The sequence below is a fragment of the Dama dama genome, chromosome 15 (genome assembly GCF_033118175.1).
Source record: "Dama dama isolate Ldn47 chromosome 15, ASM3311817v1, whole genome shotgun sequence".
Taxonomy (NCBI): domain Eukaryota; kingdom Metazoa; phylum Chordata; class Mammalia; order Artiodactyla; family Cervidae; genus Dama; species Dama dama.
The window spans coordinates 25,546,730-25,562,064 of NC_083695.1; the positions used below are offsets into that span (position 1 = coordinate 25,546,730).

The following is a 15,335-nucleotide window of genomic DNA, read 5'->3' on the forward strand; positions in this document are numbered from 1 at the left end:
ACTCAGAATGGCAGATTCTTGCTTCCAGGATCCTGGAGATGAAGGGCAACCTGCTATAAACCTGGGTGTGATCCACTCTCCCTCTACCATCGCTCTGGGCTTTGGACATTTCCCATTGATTCTATAAGAACTCCTTTTTCTGGGCCTACACCTCATGAGTCTCTTCCTTTCCAAAAACAGGAGACTGAGACACTACAGGGAGCCTGTTACTTGACAACAGGTCAGAGCAGCCCTTCCCTTCCCAGCCACAGGATACTGGACACGTGGTGTCTGGAAGTTGCATCTGTGCATTACTGCTCCTGGATGCAGTGCTTAATGGTGCTGCCCAGGAAATGGCAGGGCATCAGCTCAGCCTCCAGGCAGAAACAGACTCTTCTTGCCAAGAGTGCTTTTAGTGCCACTTCCACCCCCAGAGCCAGCACGACAACAGATCAAGGTGGAGAGAAGGCTGCTGCCGGAGCAAATCTGGGCTCTTGGGGTGGAGTGACACAGGGAGACTGACACAGGGAGACTGACACGGGAAGACAATCCCACACAGATTTTCATTCAAAGGAGGTGGCCGGCGTTTTGCAGAACTGAGTGAGGGGAGGTATGGTTTTTCATAGGAATTAAGTGATAAAAGACTGTAAATTTCAGACTGTGTTCTAAGAAGGCACAGAAGCAGACTGAGACCTACCAAGAAGCACCTAAAGAAGTGGGAGTCATGAAGGGAGAAAATCATCTCCTAGAATAGACCACAACACTGTGTAAATGCTGGAAGAGGATCCAGAGACTCTTGCCATGGGATTCACACTGAAGAGAGATTATCACTAGCATAGAGGTGAGGAAGCTAAGATGGATATTCTGAATCTATTAATATTCAGATGCAGAAGTGTTGCTAGAGACAATTGTATTCCATAGATGTATGTGTTCAGACAGTCTCAGAAAAATTGGTTCTTTCCATCAAGTCCTAAGTTTAGAGAACAGTTTCTCAGCTATATAGACATTCATTATTCAAGTCAAAAGCTTAATGTCCATAGTGAAACAAAAAAAAAATGTGCCATTTAAACCAAAAGTTTAATTCTACTACTACACATTGTCTAAATCACTTGTGTTCAACTGGCAGTTTGTAGTAGAAACCCTCCCGAATTGTAGTCTATGTAACTGAAGTTTAAATAGATAGGAATTCCTACCTACATAGGTAGGAATGAAGGTCATACCTTGACTACTGGTTAGATTACTCAGCAATTTTGTCCCGCTCATGACATATACCACCAAAGACAAATGCCAAATGCATAAACAATATTTTTAATTTTTATTGCTTTAACATATGTAGTTTCAGTTGAGCAAGTTATTAATAAACTACACTGACATGAGTTAAAATAAATAATGTTTCACATAATACTGCATAATTTCAAAACAAACCCAGTGTTACATGTGTGAAATAAATGAAATGCAATGACAAAAATTAGTTTGATTCAGTTAAGCACAAAAGACATGCAGAATCTCAAACAAGGAATATTTGGGCTTCTATGTCAATGTCATGAGGGTATTAAAGAGCTTTATCTAATCCTGGATAAATAATTCATTTTTATTGACTGATGAAATTGACCTCAAAGATAAATAATGACCTGATAACTCCACAAACACTTTTGCCAAGGTTTATCCATGGCCAAACCATAAAAAACTTCTTCAAATTGGCTGTTACTATAGTGGATGGTTCACTCAGGCCCATTCTGCCTTCTGCATAGCAGAGTGGAGGCATGGAAGCAAAGTAGTTTGAAACCCCTCAAATGCCATTAAACTTTAGTTCTCAAGATATTGCTATGATAAAGATGACTGTTATCAACTCCTTGCTTTTATTTCATCTCAGACTGTCTTAATTTAAATCTGCCTTCATCCTGACTTACCATGTGCACATTACCTTCAGAAATGTCACTATGTTTAAACTATCACATTTGTTTCCTAAAAAAGTACATACAGTAAAGTAAGTGACTGTTTTTGTTATTGTTGTGTTTGTCTTAGTGTTGCCAGGTTGCTATGGAACTAAAAATAAAATCAAAATGGAAAGCAGAGGCATATGGAAATCTGGAAGTTTTAATTTCTACTTAATCACCCAACAACTTGCCCAAGAAAATTGTGCTTTAGAGTCCCAACTATTAAATACTAAATTGGGCATAACATATATCTACTTCTGTTTTCAGGGATGTGTTAGTCATGGACATCAAAGAAAAATCTTTATGCTGTCATTCAGATCCAATGAAATTTTCTTTGGAGGAATTTTACTGCACAAGGTCAGCTTTCAAAATCAGAAGCATAGCTTAACCCTCAAAGGCAGTTGCTGAAATTCTCATATTTATGTCTCATTGTATACTAGCAGACAAGAATAGAGGGTTATAATGGTATAAGATTTAGCAAGCAATGGAAAATTATCTCTATAATATTTTTAAAATTAATTTTATGTTTAAAGCCTCAAGAAGACAAGTTCTCATTAACTGAGAGCATGAACTAAACTCCTAGACTTCCCCCTTTTGCTTCATGAATAAACATTCCAATCCAAATTTGATGTTAGAAACCCAGACCAAAGAAACTTGTCAGTTTCAGCTAGACTATCAGTGAATATCACAGAGAGCTTCAGATAATTCATGAAGACTGGAAACTGATGTGACATGTTGAGGACTGGCCTAGGACTGCATAATACATGGCTGTCTGAATAGAAAAAAAACCTATATATATATATATAAAATGTCAGGTTTTGAACTATTGATATAATTATTAAAAGGGGGCTTTAAAATGTTTAGAGATGCTACATATTTTAAGACCAAATACTCAGAACAAACAAATAATCATTCTTCTTGAAGATGCAAAGGAAAGAAAACTTTAGAGTTAAAAAATATCTCATTTGGAATGAAAATAGAGGACATGAGCAGAATTAGTATTCTGCTAGTACCATTTAAATGGCTGCTATAATATATGTCCTACATTGAAGAAATATTTAGAGATCGTTGTTAGAAATCTGAGTCTGTTTTAAAAGAACTTCCTTCTGGAGCTTCCTTTTATGACAGTTGGGAACAGTCACCATCATTCTGAGGCACCAGGTACTCAAAAGTGAAGACCCAAAATAAACACATTCACACTTAAAGGAAACATTTCTGACTCCACTTTAAGAAAGACCAGGAAGTTCACTACCCCAGGCCTGAGAAGGGGAGATATAGCAAGCAACAGGGGCAAGAGGGAGGGTCTAGCCTTCAGTTGTCTTTAGGAAGAAGGACCATGTAAAGTTAAAGAACTAAATTTGCTTACAGTCAGGCACATATTGTATCCATTTTGTTACCTCTATAAAGAAGGAAATATACATTTCCTATGATTCAGTCAGTTTGGAAACTTTAGCTTATTTCAGTAATTCTTGGCCAGTCCTCCCGTGGGATCCACAACTTTAAACACATAAATACATATTAGCAGTAAAGAAGGAAAGAAATGGTGTCTACAAATGTTTGTCATCAATTGATGCTAAAGATGCGTTTAAACATACATCTCCATGGAAGATTTCACCTCTGTGGAAAGGAAGGTAATTTGGTGTTTTCATTTGATTTCAGATCACATAGATGAAATATTCATTCCTTATATACCCGATAGTCTTTGTTCAGTTACTAGAAGTGATAATATCCAGTTAATTACTTATATACCTATCAATGATGTGGGGGTGTATGTATGTATATGTGTGTGTTTGTGCACAAAGTTTTGATCCCTTTGTTCTTACATAGGAACCCAGCCAGCATTTGAAATATGTATCTCATTTTCAACTGAAAAATCCCATCTTATTTTCCAGGAAGTCTGCTCTGGTGGCTAAAAGTTCAGACTCTATACATTGCAAACAAATTTTAAAGCCAGTGAGTTTTGTAGCAAGATCCATATCCTTACTTTCTTTATCCAAGGAATAGAACTAATAATGTTTATCTCATAGGGTTATTGAAAAAAATTAAATAAGATAATAGCATTCAACACAGACTTAGCTCATGGCAAGAATCACTGTTTTGTTATCTGATGTATCCTAAGAACCTAGGGCAGGGCTTGGAACATCAACATTGCTCAACAAATATTTATTAAATATATAATATCCTTATTCACTCTGATACTGGGAAAAATTTCACCCATCAGCCTAGAAAATTGTCTGGATTTCTGCTTTTCATCTTGCAAACAATATCATTAAATGATAAAAGTTACACAATGCGTCCTCCTGTCCCAACATGACTTCATTCCAAACTGCCAAAGACAAGTGCCCCGTCTTATCCTTAAAACCTTCCTGAGGAGGAGGTTGCCAAATCTTCCCAGAACTCTTTCTCTCTCTGGTATAAAAGTTCACTGCTTACCTTTCTCATTCCCTTCTCCACCTCTGTCACTTACCCACTTTCTTTTAACTGCTCTGTACTTACTGATTTTTTTCCTCCAATTTGTTCATTTTGAAGGTCAGTCCTTGGGTTTTGTTCTCATAAACCAGTGGGAGTTGTTGGATGCTAGAAGCCAGCCTATAGCCATGAACATCTCATCCCACAAGCTACATAAGGGCCAGATCAAACCATCTATCATCTGAAGGTAAGATTGGGTTCCCCTTAGAAGTGGTTCTCTCAATTAGTATTATTTTCTTTAGCAACGTTCAAGAATAGGTCCTATCTATCTTGGTGGGGGAAAAAATTCACAGGTAAAATGATGAACATAGGAAATTATTCTTTCTTTTTCTTTAATAGAAAACATTTCTTGTTCACGTAAATTAGTTAAAATGGCAAAAAATGCATTTAAAATTTTAATTCTTCTCTCTCATTTTTAGATGTCTAGGATAGTATTAACACCTTGATTAGGACATCTTTAGTTGCTAAACCTGGTTTTAACAACATCCATATTTTTCTATTCTAATAGACCCAAAGAACCAAAATGAAAACTTTAAACTACTTTGTGGATAGACTTTTCTGTCCTTAGGCCTGACTTGTTTATTTGGTAGTAAAACAATGCAAAATACTAATAATAAAGATATTCTAGTGGTATGGGAAGAGAGTTATGAAAAAAAATGCTACAGGGTTTTCGTCTGATTAAATGTTGCTTTCTGGCATGTGATATATAAATGAAAAATTATATATAAATATACATTTCTCAGGTTGCACTTTTTTGTTGACTTAAAAAGATTTATTAAAATAATATTCAAGTTATTTTCTTTTAACTGGATGCCCCTCAATTTTCTGACCAAGTCAAATAAAAATATTTCTGACTTTCACAAACAGAAAAATGGTTGTTTGATACCTAAATATGCAATAGACAGACAGTCTTAACAAAAAGCAGGCTGACAAAAGAAAGTATGAATTTCATTCAATTTGATATTCTGGTGCTTGCTTTGCTGACCTAGAAAATTACAGTGACAGTGAAACAATCTGCAGTGAGTTCACTAGAGAAGGCTAAATATGACCAGGAAAAGTCTCCTCATTCTACTCATTCCACCACTATAAAAAGATGTGTATCCATGGGAACCACAATCCCTAACAGGGAAGTGTGGATTTGACACCAAAAAAGGTAAGAATGTTTTCTGGAATAGGGGAAAAAAAAAAAAAAATGGATAACACCAGTGGGATTTTAAATTAATAATTTTAACTAGAATGCTATTAATCAATTGATATATGGGATGGGCTCCTAAAAGGTGATGAGAGATTTTTGGTGAATGGACTAAGAGAAAAGCACATTATTAGCGGGTAATTGACTGGGATGAACATACCTGACTGTCATTCTGGTAGCAATCTGTTAACAGTTAATAGGAAGCTACAAGCTCAAGGATGATGAGATGCAAAGACCACCCTAAAAGTAAAGGTATAGGAAGCCACTGGAAATACCTCTACTGTTAAATGTTAGTCTTTTCAGCTGCTCATTAAAATTTGAGGAGCACTGATTATTAGATTTGAGGCCCAAATTGGGTACTTAGCTGTATGTTCCCAATTTTGTCTTGTTTTAATGTGACTTGAAAACTGACCTCCTCTGAAGCTGTTAAGTGTGCAACAATGTCAGCCTGATGAAGCAGGCCTTTCTGTTTTAGTCATGGGGGTACTTACCCTTCATACAGAAAGAATTTTATGGGGAACATGTATATCAACATTGATAAATTAAGAGATTTGCAAAGATCAGAGGCAGTTTTAAGAATATTGCATTTTTAAGAATATTGCATCTAATAAATTCACAGCTTTCATTCACGTCATAAGACAAGTACAAAGGGAATAATGAACAAATTTCCTTAGAAATTTAGTGTTTGAATTTTTTCCAGACTCATTTATTGGGTCCATTAGAAAGTAAGAAATATTTTATTAATTTCCACTTGTGATAAGTATATTGGAAAGTTTTATATTTATCACCTTTCCAATTTGATGAAAACCTTCCAGTTTTTCAACTAAAAATTCTTTAGTAGATTATAATTTCACAGACCTTTGCTACCTTCTGATTTCAGTTTAATGTTTGCCAGTGATGCTGGTGGCTAATCAGGTTGGAACTGTCATTCCAGGTGATATATACCCTCTCCTCCCTCTCAAAGATTTTTTTCCAACGTAAATTGATTTCACTAAAGGAAAAAGGTGAGTTTTGATTAACAAGATAAAGCAAAGGTGTCATTAGAAGAAGAACAAATCTCTGTGATGTGATTTAAAAAGGTGCATAGATGGGCAATCACCATCATTAGGAAATTTCAGTCATTCCCCTACAGAAGAAGAGCTCAGTTATAAATATCACCACCTTCATATGAACTGATTAGATTCATTTAACTATGTTTTCTAATGCGAGGATTTGTTAATATATTTGCTGCTAATTTTGCTTATAAGTATTATACTATTAGCAGGCTTGAATTGAATTAGATTGTGAGATGCTGCACACTGCGGGAATTGAGTCAGGTGGACAGATGTCTTTCTCAGCTCTGCACATCTTGTTCTTATTGCATCTTTGATTACTGCAGCAGGCATTACTCCTGGGACATTCTCCAAGGTAATTTTTTTTAATTATTAAGTTTTCCTTAATTATAGTTGTTTGCTTTAAGCTAAACTGGCAATCCATCTACTTTGAAGAGGGGAACTTTTTCACATCTGATTTTGGGTAAAGAATCATTTTTTAAAGCTAGATACAGAGGTTATTTGATAATCATATAATTTCAAGTTGTTTATGTTGTTTCGGCATCCAGTGCTGCATCGTAAACTCAAACCCGTGGAAAGCTGGTGTAGAAGCAGACAGATACTAGATTTTCTAAACGAGACTCATTATTCTTGAGTGTGTGGCTTTAGGAGCTAAGATATACTAGTTTGGTAATTTTTAAATAAATTATTTTCTCACTTCTACCTGAGAGAGTGTGATAGATGTAACTCTTGTAACGTCCTCTTAGAATAGAAAATGATGGCAGCATTTCAACAAAGAAATCCCCTGTTTTGCCTCAATTAGCTAGCTAGTTTTGGAAAGCAATTATTTGGATTCTCTGATTCCTTTATGCACTGCTTTTTCTTTTAGGGAGTAGACTCTGTTCAGAATAATTATTGTGGGCCAGTGCATCCTCAGTTTCAACTATGCATACTGTGCATACTGGCCCACAGGAAGAAGTTTATAGTTTTTGCTCATAGAAAGTTTACCTACTTAAGCCCAGGAAACCGAGCATTGTGGAAGAAAAACATAATATATTACAATGAAAAGTTTTCATTTTCCTCATAATTTATGACCGATTAAATGCCTTCACCAGACCATTTGCTCAACAGCATTCATATCATGCTCTTAACTTTTATGTATCCTTATGTTTCACACATTCTTTTACCCAAACTAGTCCTCCTATCATCAACTGAAGTTGTATATTTAAACTTTACCTTGTCAAACTATGATGACATGGTTGTTGAAAAAATTCACTAAAGGTGATTTATTAAAAAGTGAAGTCATAATTTTGGTATAATTTTTATAGAGTAGAATAGGAAATGCATGTTTGAAATCCTGTGAATGGGAACTCTATGCATGAAAAAAGGTAAAACTGAAAGTTGACTCCTCCAAAGAGAGATAGGAGTAGAGAGAGAAGCAATGCACTCATCTCTGAAACTGTTACAACATCCATTATGAACTCAACTAGGAATGAACAATGATGGTTATAAGTGACCTGAATGACTTTTATTTTAAAAAATGTTATCAAAATCACTCCAGCTTCATTACCTTTAACTATACTTCATAGTTCAGTGGTACAATTTGCTCATATTTTTTGACTTATATTTTACTCAATGCCAAAAGGATTCTCAAATTGGTCTTTTCCTGTTAATTATACTTGCAAAGCTGATACAAATAAAGTTTTAGAGAACTCTTTGCACTTCTTGTATCATAACTCACTTGGGGATATAGTTAGATGTCCATATCCCCAATGGAGGATAACGCTTCCTCCATATATTAATATGTATTCTGGTGAACTGTCTTAAACCCAAAACTCAATGCGCAGAACTGTTGAACACAATGGAACCCTGAAACACACACATTTGTGACATGAAAATTCTTAACTTTTATAATATTAATTGTTTCATAAATAATCAAGATAGACATTGAAAATCCAGAAGTAGCTTGACTGCCCATACCCAGTTAGTTTCTGATGGATATTAGCCCAAACAGTTGACAGTAGCTACAAATATCTAGAGAATGATTTTTTTTCCCCCCTGTTGAAGGAATTACACATCTGCCAGGTTAGATGAGATACACATGTATATAGAGATTAAAAAGTGAAAAGTATTTTTATGAAATCTTTTGTTTGCATTGAAAACCAAGTCAAGAGTTTATGTCAGTGTTTTAATTCAAAGGGTGAATTTAATTGAAAAGAGTGAGTATACTTAACCTATTACAAATGAACTTGAGAAATGAATGTAAGATATTCTGTGAAAGGAAAGGCTGAATGAGAATGACACCTGGATATTTCATTCATTCAATAAGCATATGTTGGCCATACAGAAATGACAATGACAAGATCCCAAATATATGTTGCTCATATGGGTTAAGGTTTCAATGTTTTACATTATTTGTGGGTTAAATTCTAAGTTAGTAAACTTACAAAATTAATCAAGTGTAAAAATAAAGGAGTGTGTTTAGCCAGGACTTTGTAATATACACACTAGAGTAGAACAGTGGTTTCAGTAGACTTGTCTTCCTCTGAATTCACTCATGACTTGCACTGGGTGGATTTTTTTCTTTGCTGAGCCTCGTCTGACAGCTGCATAAGTTTCCTCTGGTTTCTCTCTTTTAATCAAGGGCTTTTTTGCAGGAGCCTTCATTCTCCACATCACAACTGGGTGCCGGGGCCCAGTGGGACTCTGAATTCGGATGATCTTGGTTGAGGCAATGTAAGACATTTTCACTGTTTGCACTACAGCATTCATTAAATTTTTGGCTGCTTGGATCAGGGAGGTGACACTGTCCAACTGTAGGGGGAAAAAAAAGCTATTATTTGAGAACATAATCAGGAATTTAAAGAGATTTAATGTTGCAGAAAGTGAAATGTGTGACACTTGTTTTTACCCCAGAAATGACAGTTATTTTATCTCAAAAATGAATGAGTTAACTCATGTTTTATGTATCTGTGTAAATTATCACATCAATCTATGTTAATCATTTAGTTATCCATCTGATGCATAAATAGATCCATATTCTATTTTCTAAGATGATATCTTAGGTTAATTTTTTTTCTTGGTTTTCAGTGAACTCTATTCTATAGCTTCTATATCATATCATAAGGACTAGATGGTTACAGCTTTCTTTGTCATGGATCTCCATTTTTCCAGGATTAATGTTGACCCCTTGTATAAGAGATGACCATCTACAATAAAAGCTCTATCATGTATAAATAACTTGGTAAGAACAACTGAAAAGTCTTAGGGAACTCATAGTCTAAGATAAATAATATATACATATACATACATGCATGTAAACCACTAATTTCCATGAATATTCCCAAATAATTCCACCTAAAAGAGTCTTTTAAACACAGAATGATTAACCTATCATGCAGAATATTAAAATAGATAAAACCAAGGCCTTATAGTCAAATCTGGTTTAAATTCCAGGACTGCCATTTAATAATATAAACAAATCATTTAATTATCTTCATTCTAGTTTTCTCAGATATTAAATAGGAAAGAATGTTTATTAAAGTTAAATAACATATATAAATAACCTCATAGAGTGGCTGTCAGTTATTAAATATTTCCTTTGTTTCTTGTGAAGGTTGAGAAAATTGCTTAATCATATACTAATGACATTTCTAAAAGAAACTTTTCCCACATAACTCTATTTTGTAACTGTTTTGTTTTCTGGGTTGTTCACAAAAACAGTCTCTGGACAAAATGAGGTGATATTCCTAGAATCTTGGAAAATACTTTAGGGTTAGCCAAGCTGGTTTGTTTTTATATAACTAGTGCTTCCTCCATTATTTTAGTTTGGCAGATTGTCATCCACAGCCAGTTCACACAGGAAGATGTGCCCCTACCGTCACCTCTGTGATGTGTGCTGTCAGGGTTGAGGCTCAGACAGCGGCTCTGTAGATACTGAAATCCATCAGCAGCTGTCTGGCCTAAGTACTCTACCTTTGCGGTTCAGGGAGTCTCATCTCACATACAGAATAAATGAGTGAAGCAAAGTAGTAAGCTGAGGTTATGTGCCTGGGGCAGTGGTCTAGCTGGCTGCTTTCATGGGAGAAAATTTAATTAGCTCCATTATATGCCCAGCCTGAAATCCTTGAAAAGGTAACACCAAACAATATGTAATTTGAGAAGCAGTGATACTTGGAAATTACACTCTAAGTCTTTTTACTTATTGAAGCCAGGAATGTAAAATCTGTGCATGTGGCAGGAATGACATTTTTTTTTTTAACGAAAATTAAATAAGATTTCATGAAGCACTCACACTCAAATGTTTTTTCTGTATTTCAGAAAACATTTAGAACTTCTGAATCTGTACACAACTTTAAATAAAAAACAACTAGACTTTGAATAAAATAACACACTTTGTTATTAAGGTTACTCTATGGACACATTGCAGGCTAAAATCTGTTGTTTAATAATTAGCAATTTTCATTAAAGGCTTCCTGCAGCTAGTTAGATTCTGAAAGTCATTTTCAATCTCACCATAGGAAGAAAAAAGTTTTTCTAAATGACAAATGAACATGAATAGTAATGAGGATCCTTGGTAATTTTCTCCTTCAAACATGAAACTCTTTGGTTTATTCCAAGGGCTCTGTGCTATCATTGAGTCTTCCATAGAAGGTCCTAGTGACCTGCTGTCATTCAAGATTTCACCAGGGGCTCTGGTCTTCCCACCCTGAAACTTATATTTTCTCCTTTTGACTCCGTAATCTTGTCATGTATAGATTGTATTTATTTTATTTTCTTTTAGTTTTTCCATATGAGTGTGTTTTATATATAAACCTATTCTTGAAGGATGGTGAAATTAAATTTGTGTCTTAAAATGTGGAAATCAACTTGTCTTCTTCCCTCACTGATTCAGCAAAGCTTTGTCTGTACCATTGTGTTCTCTTATGCTGGCCTCTGACAATTTATTTTAAAATCCTAAATGACTGTAGTAGGATTTCTCCTCCAGCAGGCTGAAAAAAACACAGGGCAAATTATCCCCCTAGGAGAGCATGAAGACTAGTTTTGCAGACAGATTAGGACAATTGCTGAAAGAATATTGTTATTTCAATAGGAAAGCTCGTGAGACATTCTATGAGGATTTTTGATGTCCAAGAGCTATGTGCATTAAGATGCCTGCCTTTCTGCTATAAGTCAAATCACAGGGCACACAAGCAAGGGCACAGACCAGCCAAGCACACAGTAGGAAATTTTGTTTGAGGTCCAAGCAGTGCCTCAGGCGTACTCATAGAGAATAACTGCACAACTTCATGTCTGCAAAAGAAAAAAGTATTATAAGCCCTCTCACCAGGCTTACTTTAATGAAAAATCCTCCAAGGGAAGAATTCAAAAGAATTCTCTTTGTGAAAACAAAGCATATTTGAGTAAGGTAATTCATCACTTTGGGATTTCTGTGTTCAACTTAACAAAATTTTCTGAATTTCACAAATGTACCTGTGCAAATGAGAATGTTATTTTATTTTAAAGGCTTGGTGGAGTAAACCATTCAGACTATAAAGCTCAGGCCCAAAAATTCTCTACCATTACAAATAACTTTGATCAACTGTAAAGACTTCTAGGCAAATGTAACCTGAAATATGTGCCATAAAAGGAACTGTTTTTCCTAACATCTGGTAACACTCTTCTCTGATCTAGATGTAGTGTTTTTGATCAAGGTATCAACTGAGAAACAAAACCGCATCTAAGGCCCTCAAACCTCCTACGGTTGTATGTAAGTATCTGCATGCAAGTACATATAAGCAGGTTCCTGTTGTCTTCTTTCCATAAAAGTGGATGGGGTTAAAAAAAATAAGTTATCAAAGAGGAGTTTGACCTACATTAAAGCCTCTGATCTATATAAATAGACATACCTATATTCCAACCATAGTAAATAGGAACATAGCCACTCTTCCTATGGTAGTGACTTGTGCTTATTCTTACTACACTGGTCTGGGTTCAAAATAAATGAACTTAATTGATCTATTAATATCACAATAAGATCCTCAATACTGTCTATGTCCAAAAGTAAACTGGACACAGTTCATAAATTCTGCCTTTTTTTTTTTTTTTTGAGGATCTAGTTGAATATAGAGATTATGCCCAGTATCAGCTTTTACTAACTGCAAGGATGTATTTTGCAAATAATCAAAATTTAGAATATCTAAATAGAGTCCTTCTCAATATTATCATCCTGTAGGAATCTTAATTTTATTGTAATGTCTCTTTTGTGCTTTGTGACATATACTCCATGATCTCAGGTAAACTACAGTACAATTCTGTCCAGATCTAAGCATGTTTTCAGACAAAAGGCTTGGTTCAACTTAGAGATGTATCTGCAAGCCTTTGTTGTGGAAAAGGAGTTTAACAACAACATAAGATATGTTTTTTTTCCTCATAAAAGTGCCAAAATTTTTTACAAAGCCCAAAGTTAAATACCTGTAAATGTAAGTCTTCCACAAATCCATCAGGGTGGGATGTTTGTTGGCAAATCCTTGTTCAGATCTTACTGTAATTATTGATAGTTACAAGAAATATACAAGAAAGACATGCTAGTCCATCCTTCCTTCAATTGTTTACGTTCCTCATCCATGTTCTGTCAGAACAACAGAATGCACTGTACTTTACTACTCTAACGCCCCGCATTCTGGATACAAGGTCTTTATCAGAAATGTGTTTTGCCTGAGGTTTCTAAGCTGCACTCCACTGGTGTGGGGCCCATCCCTTGCCCCTGGGCTGTCACCTGGGGAAGGCACAGTTAGCTCCCCACCCCTTGTGTGAATTGCCATGGCAACTACTGCTGCTAGACTTCCTGTTGTTGCCTGGAAAAATACACTTCCTGTCCTATAACCTTCTAGGTAAACTGGTGCCAATGTAGCCTATGAATTCTCATGAGTCTCAATGTTTACCTGAACTTGTACACCCCCAGTGGATGTTGCACCTGCACCAAAGCAATCCTTGAAAGGCAAATGTGTGTGGTTTGGCTCCAAGTATAATAACAGCTTATAATAATTGCTAATATCTATTGTGTGCTTCCTATGTGTTTGTACAGTTCTAAATAGTTGACATCAAATTAACTCAGTAATACTATGAGGTAAGTACCATAATTATCTCCATTTTAAAGATGAGGAAACAAAGGAGCTAGAAGGTTTCGTAGCTTTCTTAAGGTGATACAGCTATTAAACAGAAGACCTGGAATTTGAGCCAAAGCAGTCTTGTTCAAATACCTAGTACTTTTACCTATTATACAACCCTGCCTCTTAGTAATACATCACTTGCAACATGTATTTATTTTCATATATAGCATGGTTGAAGAAACTGTACCATTAATATAATGTATAAAATTTTGAAAAATGCTAATAACTTTTTTAGAAAGGTTATAGAATTTTTTCAATTATAGAATTTATAGAATTTTGGTATTAAGAAAAATGAGAGTATCTTACTTGTAAGGTATTTTTTTTAGGATGGTGGTTTGATTGTGTTTATGCTATCATTTTCCAAGCAGCATTTTCTTGAAATAGCAAATAAAAATACTGAGTCATCCTCATAAGTTCCAAGCAGTTTAAAGACTTTCAATGTCACTCTCAATAAACATATCAATAAGGCAAAGTTAAACCATAAACAAATCATATTATAGCTTCTAGGACATGGAATTATATAACATTTATTTCATATTTAAAATGTAAATATAAACTTTTTTTCTGATTATCAAACAAAATTAAATTTGTTTGCCCTGGTTTTGAAATAGAAACCGAGATCTGGTCCCCTGATTTTGGGGTTTCTATTTAACCCTTAGTTACTTATAAAGTGTTCAATTCAACTATTTGGAAACAAAGTCAGCATAGGTAGTATTAAAGAGTATTATGTATATGTGTTGGTAGATAACAAGAGATATCTTAAATATTTCTTAAAAACAAACATCAATAGTCTTTCTAACTTGTGATCTAGTAATGGTAGGTGTACACCATAGGAAATGTTTAAATACATATTTGTTGGCAAAAGTGCATCTTATAATTCAATATGTTTTTAGTATCCACCCTGAACTTTTCCTGACAACCTAATTTTATTCCAATACCTGCTTAACACATGTTTCTGAACAGATTTTTAGAGGAATGGCCAGAATTGGAAACATTCTCCTTTTTCAGATGCATTCAAAAATGCTAAATAGCCAGACTGGCTTAAGGGGAAAATCAAATAAGGGGCTTTGTTAAGGCCAGTCAATGTGGGGTTAAACGTCCAAATTGAAATTGTCAAGCTTATAATTGAATTGAGAAGGGGGTGCCTTCTTTGAAGATTAAAAATTATTCCAATGGGCCACTGATTGGATTCATCTTGTATATGTGTCCTTTACCAATTCTCCATGAGAACATGACAACAGAAGAAAACAACTTAAGTTGAAAGGGGAAAAAATCAATATGTGGAATAACTAAAGAAATTTAACACTACTGAGAGGGCCAGACATGAAATCGAATATAACATTTATTCAGTTATAATATTGTCCTGTCAAAAAGTATTCTCAAGTCTTACTGTTTTCTAAAGCATATATTCCACACCAAAAACATTATGTTACTTTAAAAGGAAATAATCACAAACCTAATACCAATCCAGGTGGCTACTTAGAATGCTGATTTAATTATATTTGAAATGGCCTATTATAAAAATATGATTGGTGATGTTAGTGATTGGCTATTCAGCTGTGAGGCACTGGAGCAG

At 35.0% G+C, this 15,335-nt stretch overlaps 1 protein-coding gene across 1 annotated transcript in view; it reads right to left on the reverse strand.

The window, feature by feature from the left end:
• Positions 1 to 9,134: 9,134 nt before the first annotated feature.
• CTNNA3 (catenin alpha 3) overlaps positions 9,135 to 15,335 on the reverse strand; it is a 1,844,203-nt gene continuing 1,838,002 nt past the window's right edge. The window contains exon 19 of the mRNA XM_061163003.1: positions 9,135 to 9,422. Within this exon, the coding sequence (XP_061018986.1) occupies positions 9,135 to 9,422 (288 nt within the window). The remainder of the gene's footprint in view (positions 9,423 to 15,335) is intronic.